The 22,502-nt window shown below is 39.1% G+C and overlaps 1 protein-coding gene across 1 annotated transcript in view; it reads left to right on the top strand.

The window, feature by feature from the left end:
* The first annotated feature begins 736 nt into the window (after window positions 1–736).
* Window positions 737–22,502, top strand: part of RFTN2 (raftlin family member 2) — a 99,824-nt gene continuing 78,058 nt past the window's right edge. The window contains exon 1 of the mRNA XM_019021642.4: window positions 737–1,484. Coding sequence (XP_018877187.2) covers window positions 1,346–1,484 — 139 coding nt within the window. The 5' untranslated portion in view covers window positions 737–1,345. The remainder of the gene's footprint in view (window positions 1,485–22,502) is intronic.

The following is a 22,502-nucleotide window of genomic DNA, read 5'->3' as shown; positions in this document are numbered from 1 at the left end:
CATGTGATTCTGCCACTGCTTCCATTATTTACAAAATAAACCCTTATCACAGTTGAGATTCTAGAGAATACAAGCCTGAAAAATTTTTTCAATCACATTGAAGCCTGTGGTCTCAGCTACTTGGGAAGCTGAGGTGGGAAGATGGCTTGAGCCCGGGAGGTCGAGGCTGAAGTGAACCATGATTTTGCCACTGCACTCTAGCCTAGGTGACAGGCAAGACCACATCTCAAAAAAAAAAAATTAAATGAATCAAGTTGTCAGTTTTGTTTTATTTTTTAATTAAGGATACTTTGAGACCTATAGAAGTATTAGTTGCTATCATAAGCCTTCTAATAGTAGAGTGTTTTAAACTATTTAAGGATGTTGGGGAAACTAATTACACACGTAACTGTCTCTCCTTTGCAATTAAGTAAAGTCTTTTTTATAAAAATATTTTAATATAAATTTTTTATACTTTGCTGTTTTAATTAGCATATGATTTTTTCCAACAGAAAGAAACTTCATGTGGAAAGAAATCCTCAAAAGTACTAACTAAAGACTAAAGGGCTGTTTTTTTAAACTTTACTTTCCTCCTTTTAGACTCCAGAAATAGTTTCCTCATAAAGCTGACTTCCTTTCTGGAAATGATTTTTGTTTCTAAATATGTTGAGAATCCACTCTTTTCATTTTCTCTTTCTTTCTCTCTCTCTCTTTCACTCTCTCTCTCTCTTTTTCCCTCTCTCTCTCGCTCTCTCTCCACCCCCCTACTGCCTCTCTCTCTCTCTCTCCTTTTGCTTTCTTGGTAGTAGTTGAGAGGAAGGAGGGCAGGCGCAGGACAGAGAGAAGAGGGAAAACAAAAAAAGAATTGTGTGCCACTATGTCTGAATATATCTTCTACTTGTAGATAATTACATCCAAGTTGCCCTTTTGCCTTTTTATTTCCATTTTTGGACACCTCTTTTTATCATCCAGCCAACTGGGATAGACAAAGCACCGCTGGTGCCCTGAGCGACAGAACTCTGGTAGGGGGCTGGCTGTAAATTGACGTGGCATGGAAATTCTCCGCTAAGTTGTAGCAGCTTGCATGTTTCTCTAAGATCAAGCCCAGCCTCCTGGAGCTGTAGCTTAATCATGGGTTCAATGACTTTACAGAAAAATGGATAGAAAAATTCTTCAACTCCTTTCTTTGGACCCAGATGGGTTTTTTTGTTTTTTTTTTTTTTTTTTTTTTTTTTTGGTTATCTATAGTTTAGCTGAAAACAAAATCAAAGCAGTTAAGTCTGTAACTTTCTTTTTGCAGCTTAAACAACAGAATTTGCTGCTCTCCCTCCCCTTTCCTGCAATTTAATTCCTTACAGATTTTGCCATGGGGTGCGGACTTAGAAAGCTAGAAGACCCTGATGATAGCAGCCCTGGAAAAATATTTTCTACCCTGAAGAGACCGCAAGTGGAAACAAAGACAGAATTTGCTTACGAATATGTATTGCTGGATTTTACTCTACAAGGTACTTTTTGCTTCTATTTTGTTTGTTAAATGTTTCAGAGATGAGACTACTAATCATTTTTAAGTGTTGACTTAATAAATTTTTAAACTGTTCTTCATAATGAGATTGTATATTCAAACAATAATGCTTCGCTTCTTAATTATACTTTGTAAGATTTTTGTTTTGTAGATTGCTTCGTATTTTGGTAACATGGCTCATATGTACCTTCTAAAATTAGGGAAATTGCTTGGAAATACTTCTTTCATTTTTAAATCAAATACTTATTTATAAAAGGATTTGTGAAAAATGCTTGATTTCCAGGACAAATAGCTATATAGCCTTAGTGACAGTTTGTATTTTGAAAAAGATTTGAAAATCACAAGAAGGTATTATGTAGGAAATATTACTTGCATCATATCATGGAAGAGTGTTTGCTAAGACAATTCTGAGGCTTCCAATTGTGTTAGACTCTGTGATTATGGTAGTCATTTGATATTTTTGACCAAACTAAACTATAAGTTTTGAAAATGTAGTAAAAAAAAAAAAAAAAGATAGCCTTCTGTAAGACACTTCCTTTGCTCAGTGCCCTGTCCCTAACAGAGAAACTCTCTGTTCCAGAAAGTTGGAAACACAAATAAACAAGCCCAGATGGCAGCTCTGTGGAAGGAATCGAGGTGGCTCGATTTCACAAATACTTTGCCTCATTTCTTTTGGAAACTTTAGAGTACTGTACAACTGCACAGACAAAGCAGCTTTTTAAAAAAGCTATATCTTTAATTATGAGGTAGTAAAAATGAAATTTAGAGTGCTTTGCTTGCTGTTAAAGTTATCAGATATTAGTAAAATTCTTATTATAGTTATATTTTTAATTCTAATGAGCCACACATTTTATCAATTCACAAAAAGTTTATACTAAATTATCATGTTGAATATTATCTTAATTTTTTTCCAAATTTTTTGTTTACACACATTCTTTTTTTTTCTTTTTTTTTGCTTTGCTCTAGAAACAGTGCATCTTTGTGCAAGAAGCAAGAGCAGCCCATTTTTCTTTGTCAAAAATTAAGCTGGCCAGCAAACAAACTCCCTTCCAGGGACATACACAAAATCTGTACATAGACTTTTAACATGTTCATATCCTATTTTTGTTTAAAGCTAAGGCTACCAAAAGAAAAAAATTAATATTCTTAATTTCTTAATTTTCTTTTAAATTATGAATGTTAAAAATGGATTAAGATAATAGCAATTATCAGAGAAGTAACCAAACAACCGTTTGAATTTTTTCTATACTTTTTCAAAAACCTCCATTTGAGAAAATATTTGTAATGTGGTGCTGTGTTCACACCATTGATTTTCCTCATCAATTTTTTTTTAGGACTCGTTTCTGTAAATCCATAGGAGACAGACACATACTCTCCTTAACCTTGAAACACTGTGTATTCATGAATTTAGGTCAGAACCATTTGGATCTGTACTTTAGGATTCTCTGCACAATCCATTGTGGGATCTTAGGGTTTAAAGTAACTTGAAAAGTTTTTCTGATTCATTTCCTTCCAACAATGTTAACATCTCAAACAAATTTGTATAAATGCAGTCATCCTTGAATCAGAAAGATCTGCAGCTTTATTCAAAAGTCATTTGGGTTTTGTTATTCTCAGAAGCCCTTCTCTCTGTGAAAGGAGTATAATTTCTACCTTCCACTCTAGGTGCTTAGAAGAGATAACAGAGTATTACACTGTAAAAGTTTAAGTATGGGCAGAGTGTGCAAATGTTAACACATAAAGCAGGCACATACTTTAAAGCTGCACCTGGATCCTATTTGGTACAGGCGCCTAGTCTCCTGGTGTCCCATTGCGCTCCAATTTTTCCCCATGTTTTTGTTTTAGTTTTTTCTTTGTTTCTGTCTTCCCCATTGCCTTTGCTTCAGAAGCCAGGACTCAGCATCAGCCCAGCTCCGCAAACTACCTTCCAGGTCATAGTTTCCCTGCTGCTCTTCTGTTGTCTCTGACCTCCGGCTGCCACTCCAGTGTATATAGGAGTGGGTCATGGGTGGGTTAAAACATGCCAGCTTTCTGTTTGGCACCGGTAATTCTGTCCTGGGTTGCTGGGAGGAGGCTTGAATAGTGGCACCTCCTGCCTGTCAGAGGCCACCATGGAATGAGCAACCTTTCAGGAAATAAAATGGCCTGGTGACAGCTGTGTGTGCTCATGATGAGCCTGTCTCTTACATTATTTTCCTCTGTTTTTTCCAAATAGAGGCCATGGCACAGAAAGTAGATCCAATGGGGGCAGGAGGAGGAGACCCTCTGAAAATCCACAGTGCCCTGTCCTGCATTATGGTGGTTATAACTTTCTTGAACAACTTATTTATTTTCCATTCAATTATATATCACTTTCAAAGCTCCACCCAGAAAACAAAACAACTTACACCTCCCATTCTCTCCTTATCTCTCTGTCTCTGTCTCTCTCCCTCTCCCTTCCCCACACCTTTCTTTTTCTTTTTGGCCTTTGAATCATTATTTACATCTCTATAGGAGAAATCATAGCATAGACTTGAAGCATACAAAACTCTGGAGTCATAGTTTTGGGGTCCTGAATCTAGGCTGAAAACTGTGGCAAATTTGTAAATGTTGCTCCATCTCAGTTTCCTCATCTATAAAATGGGTATTCTCATGGTGCTGACATCACAGAGTTGTTTTAAGGATCAAAGGAGCTAATATAAGATGATCTACTTGGAAAGGTATCTGGCAGTTAGTAAGCACTTGATAAAGGTTAACTGCTATGATCCTTCCTCTGAGAATACCCTCTGTCTCCACATTCCTCCTTTAAACCCAGCTCCTGCAGGATGCTTTTTGACCAACCTATTGAGGTCATTAAAATAATTCCTGCATTTCCCCTCTGATACATAATCATCAAGTATTGGTTACTTATATGTTCTCTTCAAAGGTTCATACACATTTTTCTTATTCTGGCCATAAAATTATTAGTTTGTGCAACTACAACTTGACAAATGTGTTTGGAGTAGCTCCTGATTGCGCTGCTATGCTGGGTATCTTAGGTACTATAAAAGAAATAAAACACATAGCCCCTTCTTTCAAGAAATTTAAAGTTTCATCTAGGTAGGCCGAATTTTTCTGGAACTTTATGCCAAGTCTACCAACTGCACTAATGAGGTTTTGGTAAAATGTTTATGATATTTTTCTGGATTATTGTATAGTAATGATTTCTTTCACTGTATTATGATAAAGTAACAATTCATTATTCCTGCTTATTAGTGAAAATTCAAAATAGTCTAGAGATTTCTTATAGTATATCCATTTATATGTGTTTATGAGAGCATATGATGTATGTATATGAGTATGTTACAGGGTTTCTTAACAAAAAGTTAAAATAACTCTACAAGTGATCCAAAAGGATTAATTTACCTCCTTGTATAATTCCAGGAAACAATCTGAATAATAGTAGCCTTAAGAATTTTTACAGCATTTATAGCTTTATGAGTAAAAAGAGGTTCTACGATACTAAAACCCAACAGAAAATTGGATGGTAGCTTCCTTATCTGAATTTCTGGTAGAATTACATAAAATGTGAGTGAAAATTTGCTAGCCTCTAGCTTGCTTCATTATTATTAGAACAAGAAATTCTATTTGTCTTTCATCATCACCATTAACAGGAATAGTACTCTGTAAAAAATGCTGATTAGCATTGGAAATATAAAAAAGAATAAGACAGTTTCTGCCCTCAGATATTTTGTATTCAACTTGGTCAAACTGGACAAGGTCATGAACTCATCAAGGTTAGGAATTATATCATCTCCATCTTTGTACACCCTGTGTCCAGCACGATGTTTGGAATATGAGTGATGGTCAATATTCTTTGTTGAATGAGTGAATGAACAAAAAATTACAATACAAGGTACATGTGGAGGAAATAGTGTGCTACAACAAATATCAGAAAAAGGAGAAATCAATTTTGAGTAGGATCAGTTGGAACTAGAGTTAGGACTTTAACTGACCCTTGAAGAAAGTGGCTTAAACAGAAAAAGATTAAGAGATTGGAGTAAGTTCAAGGGCTAGTGAACAGAGCAGTGAGCTAAAGGAGGTTTTCTAGGGAGGAAGCAGAAAGTAAGATTCTAAACTGATGGGAAATGGGAAGGTTCTGGCTTAGCTAGGGAGTTAAGACCTAATTCTATGGAAGATAAATGGCAGTAACGGCTTTTTGAACAAGTAGTTGATAGGTGCAGAAGAGTGTTTTAAGAAGATTCATGTGGAATTGCAGTGAGAAGGGATGGAGGCAAGAAGTCAAGGCTAATGATGATGAGGACCTGTGGGTGAAGGGCAGTGACAGGGATAGGATACAAGGGGTAGATACGACAGATGTTATGAAGGAGGAACTTAGCCTGTGACTGGCTGGATTTGAAGGGACAGAAAGAATGAGGAATCCAGGATGACTTCCCAGTTTTGAGCCTGAGTAGCTATGGAAATAATGAGTCCTCTTACAGAAGGAGGGGCACTCCAAAGGGAGTCTGTCTGTGGTCAAAGGGCAATTTCATTGCAGTCATGTTGCATTTGAGGTGGCAGTGGAAGATCTTAGTAGAGGCAGTTATAGATGCACAGCTGACTGTGAAAATTTCAAGAAGGAATTGAAATAGATTTTTTTTTGAGACAGGGTCTCACTCTGTCACCCAGGCTGAAGTGCAGTGACTCAGTCACAGCTCACTGTAGACATGACTTCCCAAGCTCAAGCAATCCTCCTGCCTCAGCTGCTGGAGTAGCTGGGACTACACATATGCCACCATGCCTGGCTTATTTTTTAATTTTTTGTAGAGATGGAGGTCTTGCTATGTTGCCCAGACTGGTCTTAAACACCAGTGTGGGTAAACTGTTAGAATCATTGAGGAAAAAAATTGTTTGGCATTATCTACTTAGCTAAAGATATACCCAACAGAAATGAGTGTACATGTGCATCATGAGGCACTACAAGAATGTTCATAGAAGTGTTGTTTGTAATAGCCCAAAGGTGTAAACAACCCAGAGCTCCAAAAAACAAAAGAATGGAAAAATAAATTGTGGTATACTCACACAATACTGCAGAAATCAGCAAACACCCTTAAAGGGTTGGACGGTAAATATGAGGTCTCTGTCACAACTATTCAACTCTCCTGTTGTAGTGCTAAAGCAGCCATAGACAATATATAACAAAACAGACCACAGGCCACAGTTCGCCAACTCTTACCACACTGCAGTGGAAACAGAGGAACTACAATTACACAAGATGAATTCCACAAGCATAATATTGAGTGAAGACAGACACACAAGTCCATGCTATATGCTTCCCTTTATATGCTCAAACGGAAGTATAGTGTTTAGGGCTGCATTCTGGGAAGTAAACTAAGAAGAAAGGCAAAAAAAAGTCATTATGATAAAAATCAGGGTATTACAGAGGGGACAGGAGCATTGTGCTGGGAAAGGGTAAAGGCTTCTGAAGTGCTGGCTATTTTCTAATTTTTGAATGGATAGTGGTTACCCTAGTGCAGGGGTCCCCAAACCCCAGGCTGCAGACTGGTACTGGTCTGTGGCCTGTCACAAACAGGGCCACACAGCCAGAGGTGAGCAGCAGGCCAGTGAGCATTACTGTCTAATTAGCAACGGCATTGGATTCTCATAGGTTCTCATAGGAGCATGTATTGTGAACTGCGCGTGCAAGGGATCTAGGTTGCAAACTTCTTATGAGAATCTAACTAATGCCTGATGATCTGAAGTGGAACAGTTTCATCTCAAACCGTCCACTCCCCACGCACATCTGTAGAAAAACTGCCTTCAATGAAACCAGTCCCTGGTGCCAAAAAGTTGGGGAACGCTGTCCTAGTGTTGGTAGTTTTAAGCATGTTTTGTGTCTTTTTCTTTTATATGTTACATTTCCACTCACCCCAACCCCAAAAAAATTTGAAAAAAAAAAAAGGCTGAATAGGAAGTGAATAGGGATAAGGCAAACATGGCTGAAAGACAAGATATACAAATACTCAGAAGAGAGAGAAAACTCTGTGGTCTGTCTGGAAACTGAAAATAAAACAGAATGGTAGGAATGTAGCATATTAAGGAGATAGCAGTGAAACATAAGACTTCAGGAGTTTGGTCATAATTTGGTCCTTCATATATCTGCCTATAACCATGAAATACATAGTTCAATAGAGTTTTATTGTATTTTAAAACTGCAGTTAGGAAGAACCAAAACAGTGAGTAGATAATCACACATTGAGTAGATCATCCAAGAGAGAACACTGGAATTCCACAGAAAAGTGACAAGAAATATCTAAAACAAGGAAGGAGAAGGAAGTGAGGCAGCCTGTTCAGTTGGGATCAGCTGAGGCCTGAGAGAGACTCCCCAGTATGGCGAAAGGTTAAGTGAGAGACCCTCAGTACTTCACCTTCCCACTGTGGACCCCTGCAATTCTAACCATGGGAGAGTTCCTCAATCCTTGAGGGCCCTGAAACTAACAGAGGGAGCTGCCAAGAGATTGTGCCACAGGACTGTCCCAGGGAGGAAGGGCATACTGGGTCCCAAACACTTCCCGAGACTTAGGCAACTACAGCAAGGCACCATTTTAGAGCCCCATCCCTAATAGACTGAGTACTGTCCTAGATCTAGTGATGCTAGGGCTGAGCCACAAGAGAAATGCAGACTGTTGCCCTACGACTGAGGCACAAGAGACTGCATGCAGGCTACTGCAGCCAGGCCTGAGGTACAACCCAGGTGCAGGCTACTGCCAGGTGCAGGTACATGCCTCTGGGCTGAGGCATCAATGACCACAGGCTACCACGCCCAGGGCTGAAGTGCTACCAGGGCATAGGCTATCACAGCAGAGGCCGAGGCACAAGCATCACATATGTTCCCCACCTGTCTAGGCTGCCACCACTGAAGGCAGCACCTCCCTCCCCAGTGGCAGGACAGCAGCATGGCCACTGCTGCCCCCAACCTGAGCATTCCACTGCTGGCCTGGGGAACATCCCACTCCTGCCTACCATGACTGGTGCCTGCTCATGCTATCAGAGGACTGAGGACAGCCCCTCTAGCCTAGCTTCACTCCCCTCAACATGCCAGAGCACACAGCCCAGAGGTCAGGGGATTGTTCAGCTAAGTTCACCACCGTTGCTACCTGAACAGTCCTTCCAGAGACCTACCCACCTGGCTGCTACCACCATAGCTGGCACCTATCTGCATGCACCCACCTGCAGGCCTAGAAACTGGCCTACTCAGCCCACCACAGACACTGCCAACACCAGGGTGCACTGCTTGCAACCCAAAGGTTGTCCGATCACTATCACTGAAATCACCCATGCCACACTGGCTCCCCAGGGGGCCAAGGACCCTCCTACCCACCCAGCCCACTGCTATCACTACTGGCAAAACTAAGTTACCTAGAAGTCCAAGAATTGGCCCACCTGGACCTGCTAACACCAGTGCCAACATGTGCCTCACTGGGTCCCAAAGACAGGCATGCTCAACCCACTGCTGCCACCACTGGGGCCCAAAGACTGGCCTACCTGGCATCCCAGTTCCCAAGAAAACCTCACCACAGCATCCACTAATAACCATACTCTAAGCCTCCATGGAAATCACAGCTACAACTGATGTTGTTTACAGCCAAATAAGTCATACAGAGACTACACTATTCCATGCACCCAGAATCAAAGCCAAAGCATCCTACCCAACCGACACCATAAATACATCCTCAGGAAAAACCTTTTCCACAAAAGCAGTTCAAAAAATTGGAAGAAGTGGCTGTTACACCAGATGCATAGATATCAACATATGAATGCAGGACACATGAAAGTACAAGGAAATGTGACACCTCCAACTGCAATAATCCTCAGGCAACAGATCACAAAAAAAAGAAATTCATGAAATTCCAGAAAGAGAATTCAAATTATTAACTCTAAAGAAGCTCAGTGAAATACAAGAGAATTCTGAAAAATAATACAAATAAATCAGAAAAACAATTCAGGATATGAATGACAAATTTACCAGAGAGATAGCTATAAAAATAAACCCAGCCAGGTGCCATGGCTCATGTCTGTAATCCCAACACTTTGGGAGGGTGAGGCAGGCAGATCACTTGAGGTCAGGAGTTTGAGACCAGCCTGGCCAACATGGTGAAACCTCGTCTCTACTGGAAAAAATAGAATAAAATTAGCTGGACATGGTGGCACATGCCTGTAAACCCAGCTACTCAGGAGGCTGAGAAAGGAGAGTCACTTGAACCCAGGAAGCAGTGAGCCGAGTGCCACTGCACTCCAGCCTGTTAGCCTGGACAAGTGAGACCTTGTCTCAAAAAATAAAAATAAAAATGAACCAAACAGAAATTTTGGAACTGAAGAATTCATTGAATTAAACACAAAATACATTCAAGAGCTTCAACAATAGACTAGATCAAGCAGTAGAAAGAAACTCAGAACTTGAAGACAAGTCTTCTGAAATAACCCAGTCAGACAAAAGTAAAGAAAAAAAAGAATTTAAAAGGATGAACAAAGTCTTCATGATATATGGAACACCATGAAGTTACCACATACTCGAATTATTGGAATCTCAGAAGGCAAAACAAGAATGAAAGGGTTAGAAGACCTATTTAATGAAATAATAGGTGAAAACTTCCCAAGATTTAGACATTCAGGTATGGGAGACTCTGAGATCCCCAAACACATACAATGCAAAAAGATCTTCTCCAGAGCACATTATACTCAAACTGTCTAATGTTAAATACAAAGAGAGAATTCTAAAAACAGCAAGAGAAAAGTATCTAGTCACCTATAAAAGAACCTCCATCAGAATAACAGCAGATTTCTCAGCAGAAACTTTACAGGCCAGGAGAGAATGGAATGACATGTTCAAAGTGCTCAAAGAAAAATACTGCCAGCCAAGGATACTACATCCAGCAAAATTAGCCTCATAAATGGAGAAATAGGGCTGGGCGCAGTGGCCCATGCCTGTAATCCCAACAGTTTGGGAGGCCGAGGCACTTAAGGTCAGGAGTTCAAGACCAGCCTGGCCAACATGGTGAAGCCCTGTTTCTACTAAAAATACAAAAATTAGCTGGGCATGGTGGCAAACACCTGTAGTCCCCACTACTCAGGAGGCTGAGGCAAGAGAAACGCTTGAAGCTGGGAGGCAGAGGTTGCAGCGAGCCAAGATCACACCACTGCACTGCAGCCTGGGTGACAAAGTGAGACTCTGTCTCAAAAAAAAAAAAAAAAGAAGAAGAAGAAACAAAATCTTTCCCAGACAAGCAACAGCTGAGGGATTCAAAACCACTAGTCCAGCCCTATGAGAAATGTTCAAGGGAGTTCTAAAGTTGGAAAATGAAAGGACAACATTTACCATCATGAAAATACACAAAAGTATAAAACACATTGGTAAAGTAAACACATAAATGAGGAAGAGAAAGGACTCAAATAGCACCACTACAGAAAACCACCAAGCTACAATGATAAACAGGAAGAGCAAAACAAAGGAACAAAGAACATACAGAAAACAATTAACAATATGATAGGAACAAAAACTCCCATATCAGTAATAACCTTGAATGTAAGTAGATTAAATTCTCCACTTAAAACATATATACTGGCTGAATGGACTTAAAAATATGATCCAATTACATGCTGCCTATAAGAAATGCACTTTACCTATACAGACACATACAGACTGAAAGTAAAGGGATAGAAAATGATATTCCATGTAAATGGAAACCAGAAGTAAACAGGTCTAGCTATACCTATATCAGCTAAAACAGTCAAAACAGTAAGTCAAAAACAGTTAAAAAAAAAAAAAGGCAAGGTACATAATGATAAAGGAATCAATCCAGCAAGAGGATATAACAATTCTAAACATATATGCGCCCAACACTGGAGCACCCAGATTCATAAAGCAAATATTGCTAGATCTAAAGAGAGAGATAGACTTCAATGTGAGATTAGTAGAATACTTCAACCCACTTTTAGCGTTAGACAGATCATCCAGAGAGTAAATAACAAAGAAACATTGGATTTATTTATTATAAACCAATAGATTTTAATTTTGAGCAGTTTTAGTTTTACATAAAAATTGAACAGAAAGTATAGAAGTTTCCCTCATATCTCTTCACTGCTCCCCCCACCACCATTTCCCTGATTAGTAACTTTTTAAAATAATGTCAATTTTTATTTTAGATTCAGGAGGTACATGTGCAGGTTTGTTACATGGGATATTGCGTGATGCTGAGGTTTGGGGTTCAACTGATCCTGTCACCCAGGTAGTGAGCATAGTGCCCAACAGTTAATTTTTCAATCTTTGCCCCACTCCCTCTCTCTAGTAGTCCCAGTGTCTATTGTTGCCATCTTTGTGTCCATGAGTACCCAATGAAACACTGGATTTAAACTGGACGTTAGACCACATGAACCTAACAGACATTTACAGAACATTTATCCAACAACTTCAGAGTACACATTCTTATTAGCACATGGAACATTCTCTAGAATAAATCATATGTTAGGCCAGAAAATGAGTCTCAACAAAATTTTTTTTTGAAATAAGTTCTCACTCTGTTGCCCAGTCTGGAGTGCAGTGGCACAATCATGGATCACTGCAACCTTGACCTCCCAGGCTCAAGTGATCCTCCCACCTCAGCCCCCCAAGTAGCCGGAACCACAACCATGTACCACCACACCCAGCTAAATTTTTTTTGTAATTTTTGTAACTTTTGTAGAACTAGGGGTCTCACTCTGTTGCCCAAGCTGGTCTCAAACTCCTGGGACAAGCAATCCTGCCTCAGCCTCTAAATCACTGAGAGTACAGGCATAAGCCACTGCACCTAGCCAACTTTTTTCTTTTTTTTTTGAGATGGGATCTCCCTTTGTCTTCCAGGCCAGAGTACAGTGGCACAATCATGAATCACTGCAGCATCAACTTCCTGGGCTCAAACAATCCTCCCACCTGAGCCTCCTGAGTAACTGGGACTACAGGCACACACCACCACATCTGGCTGATTTTTTTATTTTTTTTTTGTAGAGACTGGGTTTTGCCATGTTGCCCAGGCTGGTCTTGAACTCCTGACCTCAAGCAATCTGCCCACCTCAGCCTCCCAAAGTGGTGGTATTACAGTCATGAGCCACCATACCCAGCCACAATTTTTTTAAAAAATGGAATCATATCAAATATCTTCTCAGACCACAATGGAATAAAACTAGAAATCAATACCAAGAAGAACTTTGTAAACTATACAAATAAATAAAAATTAAACAGCATACTCCTGAATGACTACTGGGTTAATGAAGAAATTAAGAAGGAAATTTAAAAATGTCTTGATATTAATGAAGATGAAAATATAACATATCAAAAACTGTGGGATACAACAAAAGTGATACTAAGAGAGTAGTATATAGCAATAAATGCCTACATCAAAAAGTAGAAAGATTTCAAATAAACAGTCTAATAATGTACCTGAAAGAACTAGAAAAGCAAAACAAACCAAACCCAAAATTAGTAAAAGGAAAAAATAATAAAGAGTAGAACTAAACAAAATACAGACAAAAACAATACAAAGGATCAATAAAAAAAGCAGCTTCTTCAAAAAGATAAACAAAATTAATAAACTGCTAGCTAGACTAACCAAGAAAAGACCCAAATCGGAAATGAAAAAGGAGACATTACAACTGATACCACAGAAATACAAAAGATCATTACAGACTATTATGAACAACTATACGCTAACAAACTGTAAAACCTAGAGGAAATAGATAAATTCCTGCACACATACAACCTACCAAAATTGCATCAGGAAGAAACACAAAATCTTAACAGATCAGTAATGAATAGCAAGATTAAATCAGTTATGAAAAGTCTCCCAACAAAGAAACTGGACAGATTCACTACCACAGAACTGGACAGATTCACTACCACATTCTACCAAACATACAAAGATGATCTAATACCAATCCTCCTCAAGCCATTTCAAAAAATTGAAGAAGAGAGAATTCTCCCTAATTCATTCTGTAAGGCCAACACAACAAAAAAAGAAAACTACAGGCCAATATCCCTGATGAATATAGATGCAAAAATGCTCAACAAAATACTAGCAAACCAAACTCAATAGCACATCAAAAAGATAATACACCATGATCAAATGGAATTTATACCAGTGATGCAAACATGGTTTAATTTATGCAAATCTATAAACATGACACATCACATCAACAGAATGAAGGACAAAAAACATACGATTATCTCAATAGATGCAGAAAAAACATTTAATACAATTCAACATCCGTTCTTGACAAAAACTCTCAACAAACTCGGCATAGAAGGAATATACTACAAAATAATCAAGGCCATATATGACAAACCCACAACTACAAGAAAACTACAAAACACTGAGGAAATAAATGGAAGGGGGCCAGGTGCAGTGGCTCATATCTGTAATCCCAGCAGTTTGGGAGGCCATGGGAGGGTCGCTTGACTCAAGGAGTTTGAGACAAGCCTGGGCAATATAGTGAGAACCCATCTCTAGAAAAATTTTAAATTTTTATAAAAAAAGTTTTAAAGAACGAAATGGAAGAGGACACCAAACAAATGAAAAGACATCTCATGCTCATGGATTGGAAGAATTAATACTGTTAAAATACTGCCCAAGGCAATCTACAGATTCCATTCAATCCCTATCAAAATACCAATGTCATTTTCACAGAAATAGAAAAAAAAATACCAAAATTTTTATGGAACCACAAAAGAGTCAGAATAGCCAAAAAATTTTAGGAAAAAAAGAACGAAGCTGGAAGCATCACACTACCTGACTTTCAAATATATTACAAGGTTATAGTAGCCAAACAGCATGGTATTGGTATAGACCAATGGAACAGAATACAGAACCCAGAAATAAATTTGCATATTTACTGCCAACTGATTTTCAAAAAAAGCGTCAAGAGCATACACTGGGGAAAGGACACCCTCTTCAATAAATGGATATCCATATGCAGAAGAATGAAACCAGACCACTATCTATCTGTCACCATTACAAAAATCAACTCAAAATGGACTAAAGACTTAAACATAAGACCCAAAACTATAAAACTACTAGATAAAAATGTAAGAAAAACACTTCAGGACATTGGCCTAGGAAAGATTTTATGGCTAAGACCTCAAAAGCACAGGCACCTAAAATAAAAATAGACAAATAGGATTATACTAAACTGAAAAGCTTCACAGCAAAGGAAGCAATCAACAGAAAGAAGAGAAAACTTACAGAATAAGAGAAAATATTTGCAAATTATTCATCCAACAAGGGACTAATATCCAGAATATACACAAGGAACTCAAACACGTCAACAATTTTTAAAAATCACGTTAAAAAGTGGGCAAATTACATGAATAGACAATTCTCAAGAGAAGACATACAAATGGCCAACAGGTATATGAAAGAATGCTGAATATCACTAATCACCAGGGAAATGCAAATGAAAAACCACACTGAGATGTTATCTTACCCCAGTTAGAATGGCTGTTACTACAAAGACAAAAAGACATCCTGTGGAGATGAGGATGTAGAGAAAAGCGAACTCTTATACACCGTTGGTGGGAATGTAAATTAGTACAACCACTATGGAAAAGAGTGTAGAGATTTCTCAAAAAACTAAAAATAGAACTACTAAATGATCCAGCAATTCCACTACTAGGTATCTATCCAAAGGAAAAGAAATCAGTATATCAAAGGGATACTTGCACTCACCTGTTTATCATAGCACTATTCACAAAAGCAAAGGTATGGAGTCAACCTAAGTGTACACCAACAGAAGAATGGATAAAGAAGATGCTACATACGTACATGGTGGAATACTATTCAGCCATAAAAAAGAATGAAATCCCAGCCTGGGCACCATTGTGAGACCTCATCTCTACAAAAATATATATGTATATATATATTTAAAAACTACCAAAACATGGTAGCATGCACCTGTAGTTCCGACTACTCTGGAAGCTGAGGTGGAAGGATCACTTGAGCCTAGAAGGCGGAGGTTGCTGTGAGCCTTGATTGTGCCACTGCACTCCAGCCTGGGCAACAGAGCTGGAGTCTTGTCTCAAAAAAAAAAAAAATTAAATTAAATTAAATCACGTCATTTGCAGCAACATGGATGGAGCTGGAGGACATTATGTTAAGTGAAATAATCCAGGCACAGAAATACAAATATGGCATGTTCTCACTCATATACGGGAGCTTAAAAAGTTGATCTCATACAGCTAGAGAGTTAAATGATGGTGACCAAAGGCTGGGAAGGATGAGTGGGTGTGAGCAGGGGATAAAGAAATGTAGATTATCAGGTACAAACATACAGTTAGATAAAAAATATGTTATATTGTTCAACAGTGGAATAAAGTGACTCTAATTAACAACAATATATTGTATATTTTAAAATAGCAGTAAGAGAGGACTTGAAATTGTTCCTAACACATAGAAATAATAAATACTTGGCCGGGAGCAGTGGCTTACACCTGTAATCCCAGCATTTTGGGAGGCCAAGGCAGGCAGATCACTTCAGGCCAGGAGTTCGAGACCAGCCTGGTCAACATGAAGAAACCCCGTCTCTACTAAAAATACAAAAATTAGCCAGGCGTGGTGGTGGCGCACACCTGTAATCCCAGCTACTCGGGTGGCTGAGACACGAGAATCACTTGAACCTGGGAGGCACCACTGCATCTTGTTGCCTGGGCGACACAGTAAGACTGCCTCAAAAAAAAAAAGAAAAAAGAAATGATAAATACTCAAAGTAATGAATACCTCAGATACCCTGACTTCATTATTACACATTCTATGATTGTAACAAAATATCACATGTACTTCATAAATATGTAAAATACTATGAATTAATCTTTAAAACTGCAGTTATATTACTTCAATTAATACATAAATGAGTGACTACAAGGATGGAAGCTTTCATGGAAAACATAAACAATAATAATTCAGATGTTATTTATATAGTAGTTTATATTTCTAAGTTATTGAAAACATTTTGATAACATAAATTAGATACTCCTTCTAATATCCATACATTAAATTGCTTAACAATTTATTATGGTTTAAAAGCTTTAACCCAGCTCATGTCGGAATTTTATTTTCACAAATTCTGAATTAATATGATCCAGATCAATGAAGTTTTGCTTCTCTGCAGGCACTAGAGCACACTGGCTCTGGACTCACTCTGTCTGGGTTCAATCACAGCCTCACCACTTACTAGCAGTTTAGGCCAGTTACCTAGTCCCTTTCTTTCTTCCTGAGTTTCCTCATCTGAAAATAATGATAATACTTACCTTATATGATTTTTGTAATGATTAATTAAGAATTGGCACATAAAACACTTCACATATTGGCTGGCACAAAATATGCACTTGTTATGTTACTTATTTTTTACTATAATTGCTAGATAAAATATGGAGATTGACAGTCTATTCCCTTTTGAAAATGTGGACTTGCTAGTGTTTATACATAGCATTTTTTTTTTTTGAGACACAGTTTTGCTCTTTTTGCCCAGGCTGGAGTGCAATGGCATGATCTCAGCTCACTGCAGCCTCTGCCTCCCTGGTTCAAGCAATTCTCCTGCCTCAGCCTCCAAAATAGCTGGGATTACAGGCACACGCCACCACGCCAGGTTTATTTTGTATGTTTAGCAAAAACAGGGTTTTACCATGTTGGCCAGGATAGTCTTGATCTCCTGACCTGCAGCAATCCACCCGCCTCAGCCTCTCAAAGTACTGGGATTACAGGCATGAGCCACCACACCCAGCCTGTACAATGTATTTTTATCTGAGGAAATAATATTTCTTTTTTTTTCTTTTTTTTTTTATGAGATGGAGTCTTGCTCTGTTGCCAGGCTGGAGTGCAGCAGCACGGTCTCGGCTCACTGCAACCTTTGCCTCCTGGTGCCTCCCAAGTAGCTGGGCCTACAGGAGTGTACCACCATGCCGGGCTAATTTTTGTATTTTTAGTAGAGACGGGGTTTCACCATGTTGACCAGGATGGTCTCGATCTCCTGACCACCTGATCTGCCTGCCTCAGCCTCCCAAAGTGCTGGGATTACAGGTGTGAGCCATCATGCCCGGCCCTAATATTTCATAAGTATTTCAAAAATACACACCAGTCATCAGAGGTAAATTGGTGGAAAGAACATATGTATGTCTTGGACTATTTTCATAGAGTTACATCATCAGAGCAAAACTTTTAGCATTGAACAAAGTCTTAGCTTTAATATATGACTTTATATTAAAGTCATAGTATATGACTTTTTCTATTTTTAAAAATTTGATCTTTGTCTATGAAGCTTTTAAGCAAAAGAGCATAAAAAGTCTTTGATGTTTATTTTAGAAACTATAAGAATAAATGAAAAATGTTACTTAACCTTCAGCATGTTTTAATTTTAATAATAACATTCACTTTGCACAGTTTTCAAAGTAATTACAAAATGCTTTCTTTCATGAGTTCCTCATGATAGCCTTGCAAGACATATAAAGCTCTTACAAATAATGTAGCATCAATTTAACAGTAACCAACCACACTCATTAAAGCTGTAAACAACCCCATTTGTTTCTTCCCCCAAAGAACTGAGAAAGAACTGCTGGTGGTTGGGGAGCTAAGAAGAGAAGAAGGCTTGCAGCTACTGCTAACCACCTGTGCTGTTCAAATTCTAGCCAAACTACCATTACCTCTCCCTTAATTTCCTCTGTTTAAAAAGTAATAGGGGCCAGGCACAGAGGTTCATGCCTGTAATCCCAGAACTTTGGAAAGTCTAGGAACGAGGATAGCCTGAGTCCAGGAGTTCAAGACCAGCCTGGGCAACATGGAGAAACCCCACCTCTGCCAATAAAAAAACAATAATACAAAATATTAGCATGGTGTCGTGGCATGCGCCTGTGGTCCCAGCTACTCAGGAGGCTGAGGTGGGAGGATCACCTGAGCCCAGGAGGTCGAGACTGCAGTGAGTCAAGATGGCACCATTGCAGTCCAACCTGGGCAGCAGAGAAAGACACTGTCTCGAAAAAAAAAAAAAAAACCGACTATTTGCATGCTTAGGGGTCACACATCCCTCATAAGTAAGGTTTATGAAGACCAGGCATTGGAAGGAAGTCAAATCCAAGTCCTTAAAGGATACTCATTTTTTTTTTTTCTAAAAAAAAATATTTTTTAAAAATAGTCTTAGACAAGGTAGCATGAGGGGGAAAAAAAACATAATAGAGGCTCTGATATTACTGCCCCAGCATAAGAACATCAAATCAAAGACTTGGCCTCAAACACTGAGCCTATCGTGGAAACATAATTATTCACTCTGGTGAGCTCTGATGAAAATTCCTGACTCTATAGGCACAGCTCTCCCCTTCTTCACATCTCTAAACTGAAGAAGGTTTGAATACCTAGCAAGTTCCTAACAGCCCTCCAATCTCATTTCTGCACGGTTTTAAACATTATTAAGAACCAGGGGAATTACATGAAAGAAAGTTCTCAACAAAATTCCCACATTTATTGCTCCTCTTCTTGCTCCTGGGTTTACCTTCCTTGAATGATGATGGCATGTTTACAGCAACTCCCAGTGTTTACATTACAACTCCCAATGTTTACACTCCTTTTGTTTACATCAGGTCCCAATAATGAGGACAACTTTCTTATAGAGTGAACCTCAGTTCCCCATTACCATCACTCTCCCATCCCTACAAATGAGGAAAATTAGAAAAATGTTTAAATAACATAATGCTTAAAACCATGTGTAAATGAGATTGGAGGGCTGTTAGGAACTTGCTAGGTATTCAAACCTGCTTCAGTTTAGAGATGTGAAGGAGGGGAGAGCTGTGCCTATAGAGTGAGGAATTTTCATCAGTGCTCACCAGAGTGAATAATTATGTTTCCACGATAGGTTCAGTGTTTGAGGCCAAGTCTAGGAAAACTAGATCACTTTTTCTGTATCCTAGAAGGCTGAACACTGTCTCAAATGGTCTAGGCAAGCTCTGGTCTACAGCATCCCTGGGGTGACCCAGGGCAGAAGTTACAAACTAATGAGACTCAGGCTGTATTTAGCCTTCAGACAGGTCTCCTTTGGGGTGGACAGTATTAAATATTTGAATTAATTGTCACTTTTTTTTAACTGGGAAATATTATATAAGAATTGGATTTAGGGGTTTTCTTAAAAATTAGAAGATCCTTGGCCAGGAATAGTAGCTCATGCCTGTAACCCCAGCCCTTTGGGAGGCCGAGGCATGAAGATCACTTTAGGCCAGGAGTTCAGTACAAGCCTGGCCAAATAGCAAGACCTCATCTCTACCAAAAAATATATATTTTTTTTATTTTTTTAACTGAGAAGGTCCAGTGACCTGGGCCCACAATTCCACATGGCAGCACTGGGCCCAGGGATGGTGCACTCTTTGGATGAGGCTTTGAGTGTTCTCCAGGTCCTGCAGCCTCCTCCTGTGTAGCTCCTTTCTTTGTTTTATCAGCCTAGTACCTGTGAGGCATTTGAGTCAAGGACTCTATGTAGTAGATCAGTTTGAGCTAGAGACCACTGATCTTAGATCTAGGGACTCCTGATCTAAGTCTCAGTTAGAGACCCAAGATCTAGAGCATGAGTTCAAGATTTCTGCTCTAGAGAGTGAGTTAGAGACCTCTAATCCAGAGTTCTGTAGTTTGGGAACGAGGCCATATTTTTGGAATATATTCAAATCCCTACCATGATCTTCCATGGTAGGGATCTTTTTAAACAAACAATGACTTATCTTTAAGGGTAACTTCATTTGAAACTATCTTCTCAGAGCTGGACCATCAACAAATGGGCAAATCACCGATGTCTATTTGCGTGTTTACTTGCACCAGGCCCTGGGCTCATGTTTTACAGTTATTTTCACAATAACTCTATGAAGTTAATATTATTCTTTATTCTTGTTTCAGAAAGGAAAAGTAACTTGTTCTAGATCACATGCTTAGTAAATGGCATAATCAGGATTCAAACCCAGGTGAATTGCTTCCAGAGCCTAATGCTCTTAAAGAGAATAGTGTACTGCCTCTCTTTCTACATAAGAGGACCTCATTACAAAGCAACCAATGGTTGTAGAGCACTTACTGTGTGCCAGACACTCTCTAGGAACAAAGATTAATTTATTAGTCCTCCTAACAACCATATAAGGAGGATTCTGATTATTCTCATTTTGCAGATGAGGAAACTAAGGCACACAGAAGGGAAATACCTTACTAGGTGTGGCAGAGCTAGGATTTGGATCCCGGAAGTCTGGTGCTGGAGTCTATGGCCTAAACCACTGCTCCATGAGTACCCTGGAGCTCTGTTTGTGAAATATATTAATAGTACGCCCAAGTTTTCATTCAGTGGGTCTTTTAATAAGTATTTTTAGGTACTTACCGTAATGTCATCTCTGTGCTGGGTGCTACAGTTTTATCAAAAGACATTGACCTCCAGATAAGAGAACATGCACACTTGAAACAGTTGAATATTAATGTAAAGCAGTGGGCCCAAAACAAATATGAGTTGTTTTTTTTTTTTTTTTGAGATGGAGTCTCACTCTGTTCCCAGGCTGGAGTGCAGTGGTGTGGTATCGGCTCACTTCAACCTCCACCTCCTAGGTTCAAGCGATTCTCCTGCCTCAGCCTTCTGAGTAGCTGGGACTACAGGCACACACCACCATGCCTGGCTAATTTTTGTATTTTTAGTAGAGACAGGGTTTCACCATGTTGGCCAGGATGGTCTCGATCTCTTGACCTCTTGATCTGCCTGCCTCAGCCTCCCAAAGTGCTGGGATTACAGGCGTGAGCCACCAAGCCCGGCCCCATGATCTTTACATAAGCTTATGTTCAAATATGTTTATTAGCACTGATGTACAACATTTGTTCTCCCTTTCTAACTTTTCTGGATTTCTCAGTTTGTAATTCCTCCTGAAACTTTTATGTGTGTGTGTGTATTTCTTGCATTAACATTTCTACTATGGTGAGACTCAAGACAATATCCTTACTTTATTGAGAGTGCAAGAAGATGTGGATTAGACCAGAAAAGCAGAACTTATTCCAATGATGCAAAATTTTTCTGCAATCACCAGAGACGAGGTATTTCTTAGCAACACATTCTGCACCTAAACAGGAACCTCTTTAAGCATCAATTTTATTCTATTATAGCTATCTTCTTGGTGATTATTTTAACATGTTGTATAATTCTGCTTTTAAAAACTGTTCTCAAACAACAGAATGGGGGATGACTTCATTATTGTTATTGGTTTAAACTAATGACATATGTAAAGCCCTCTAAGTGGCCCCAGACTAATGTTTGTATAGTTTTTGTTTTTTTGTTGGTTTGTTTGTTTGTTTGTTTGTTTTTTGAGACAGAGTCTTGCTCTGTGGCCAGGCTGGAGCGCAGTTGCCCCATCTTGGCTCACTGCAACCTCCGTCTCCTGAGTTCAAGCAATTCTCATATCTCAGCCTCCAGAGTAAGTTGGATTACAGGCATGCACCACCACTCCAGGCTAATTTTATATTTTTAGTAGAGTTGGCGTTTCACCATGCTGGCCAGGCTGGTCTCTAACTCCTGACCTCAAGTGATCCTCCCACCGCGGCCTCCCAAAGTGCTGGGATTACAGGCATGAGCCACCATGCCCAGCCTATATTTGTATAGTTATTTTATCCAGTTTTGTAATTCATTTTATTCCCTCTGGTGTCATCTGTCTCTTTTGCTATTATCATTGTGTCCTTGCTACTTCTAACCCAGTGGGTCTCCAAGCCTCCACCAAAAGGCACTGGACATGAGATGCTCTTAGGCTGTATATACAGACACAGAATTAAACATTGGATCACTTAAACAGAAGAGTATGACCTTTTCCATCTTATTTAAGCCTTCCCATCAGTTTGGAGTTAATATGTCTTTAACACTCCTCTAATGGCTAATTTTTCTCCTTTTTTGTTTTTGATTTTTTTGTTTGTTTTAAGACAGAGGCTCACTTTATTGTCCAGGCTGGGGTGCAGTGGTGCTATCATGGCTTACTCAA

Source organism: Gorilla gorilla, chromosome 11, assembly GCF_029281585.2.
Source record: "Gorilla gorilla gorilla isolate KB3781 chromosome 11, NHGRI_mGorGor1-v2.1_pri, whole genome shotgun sequence".
NCBI lineage: Eukaryota > Metazoa > Chordata > Mammalia > Primates > Hominidae > Gorilla > Gorilla gorilla.
Note: the sequence above shows the minus strand (reverse complement) of the source record. Positions and strands in the feature narration are given on the sequence as shown.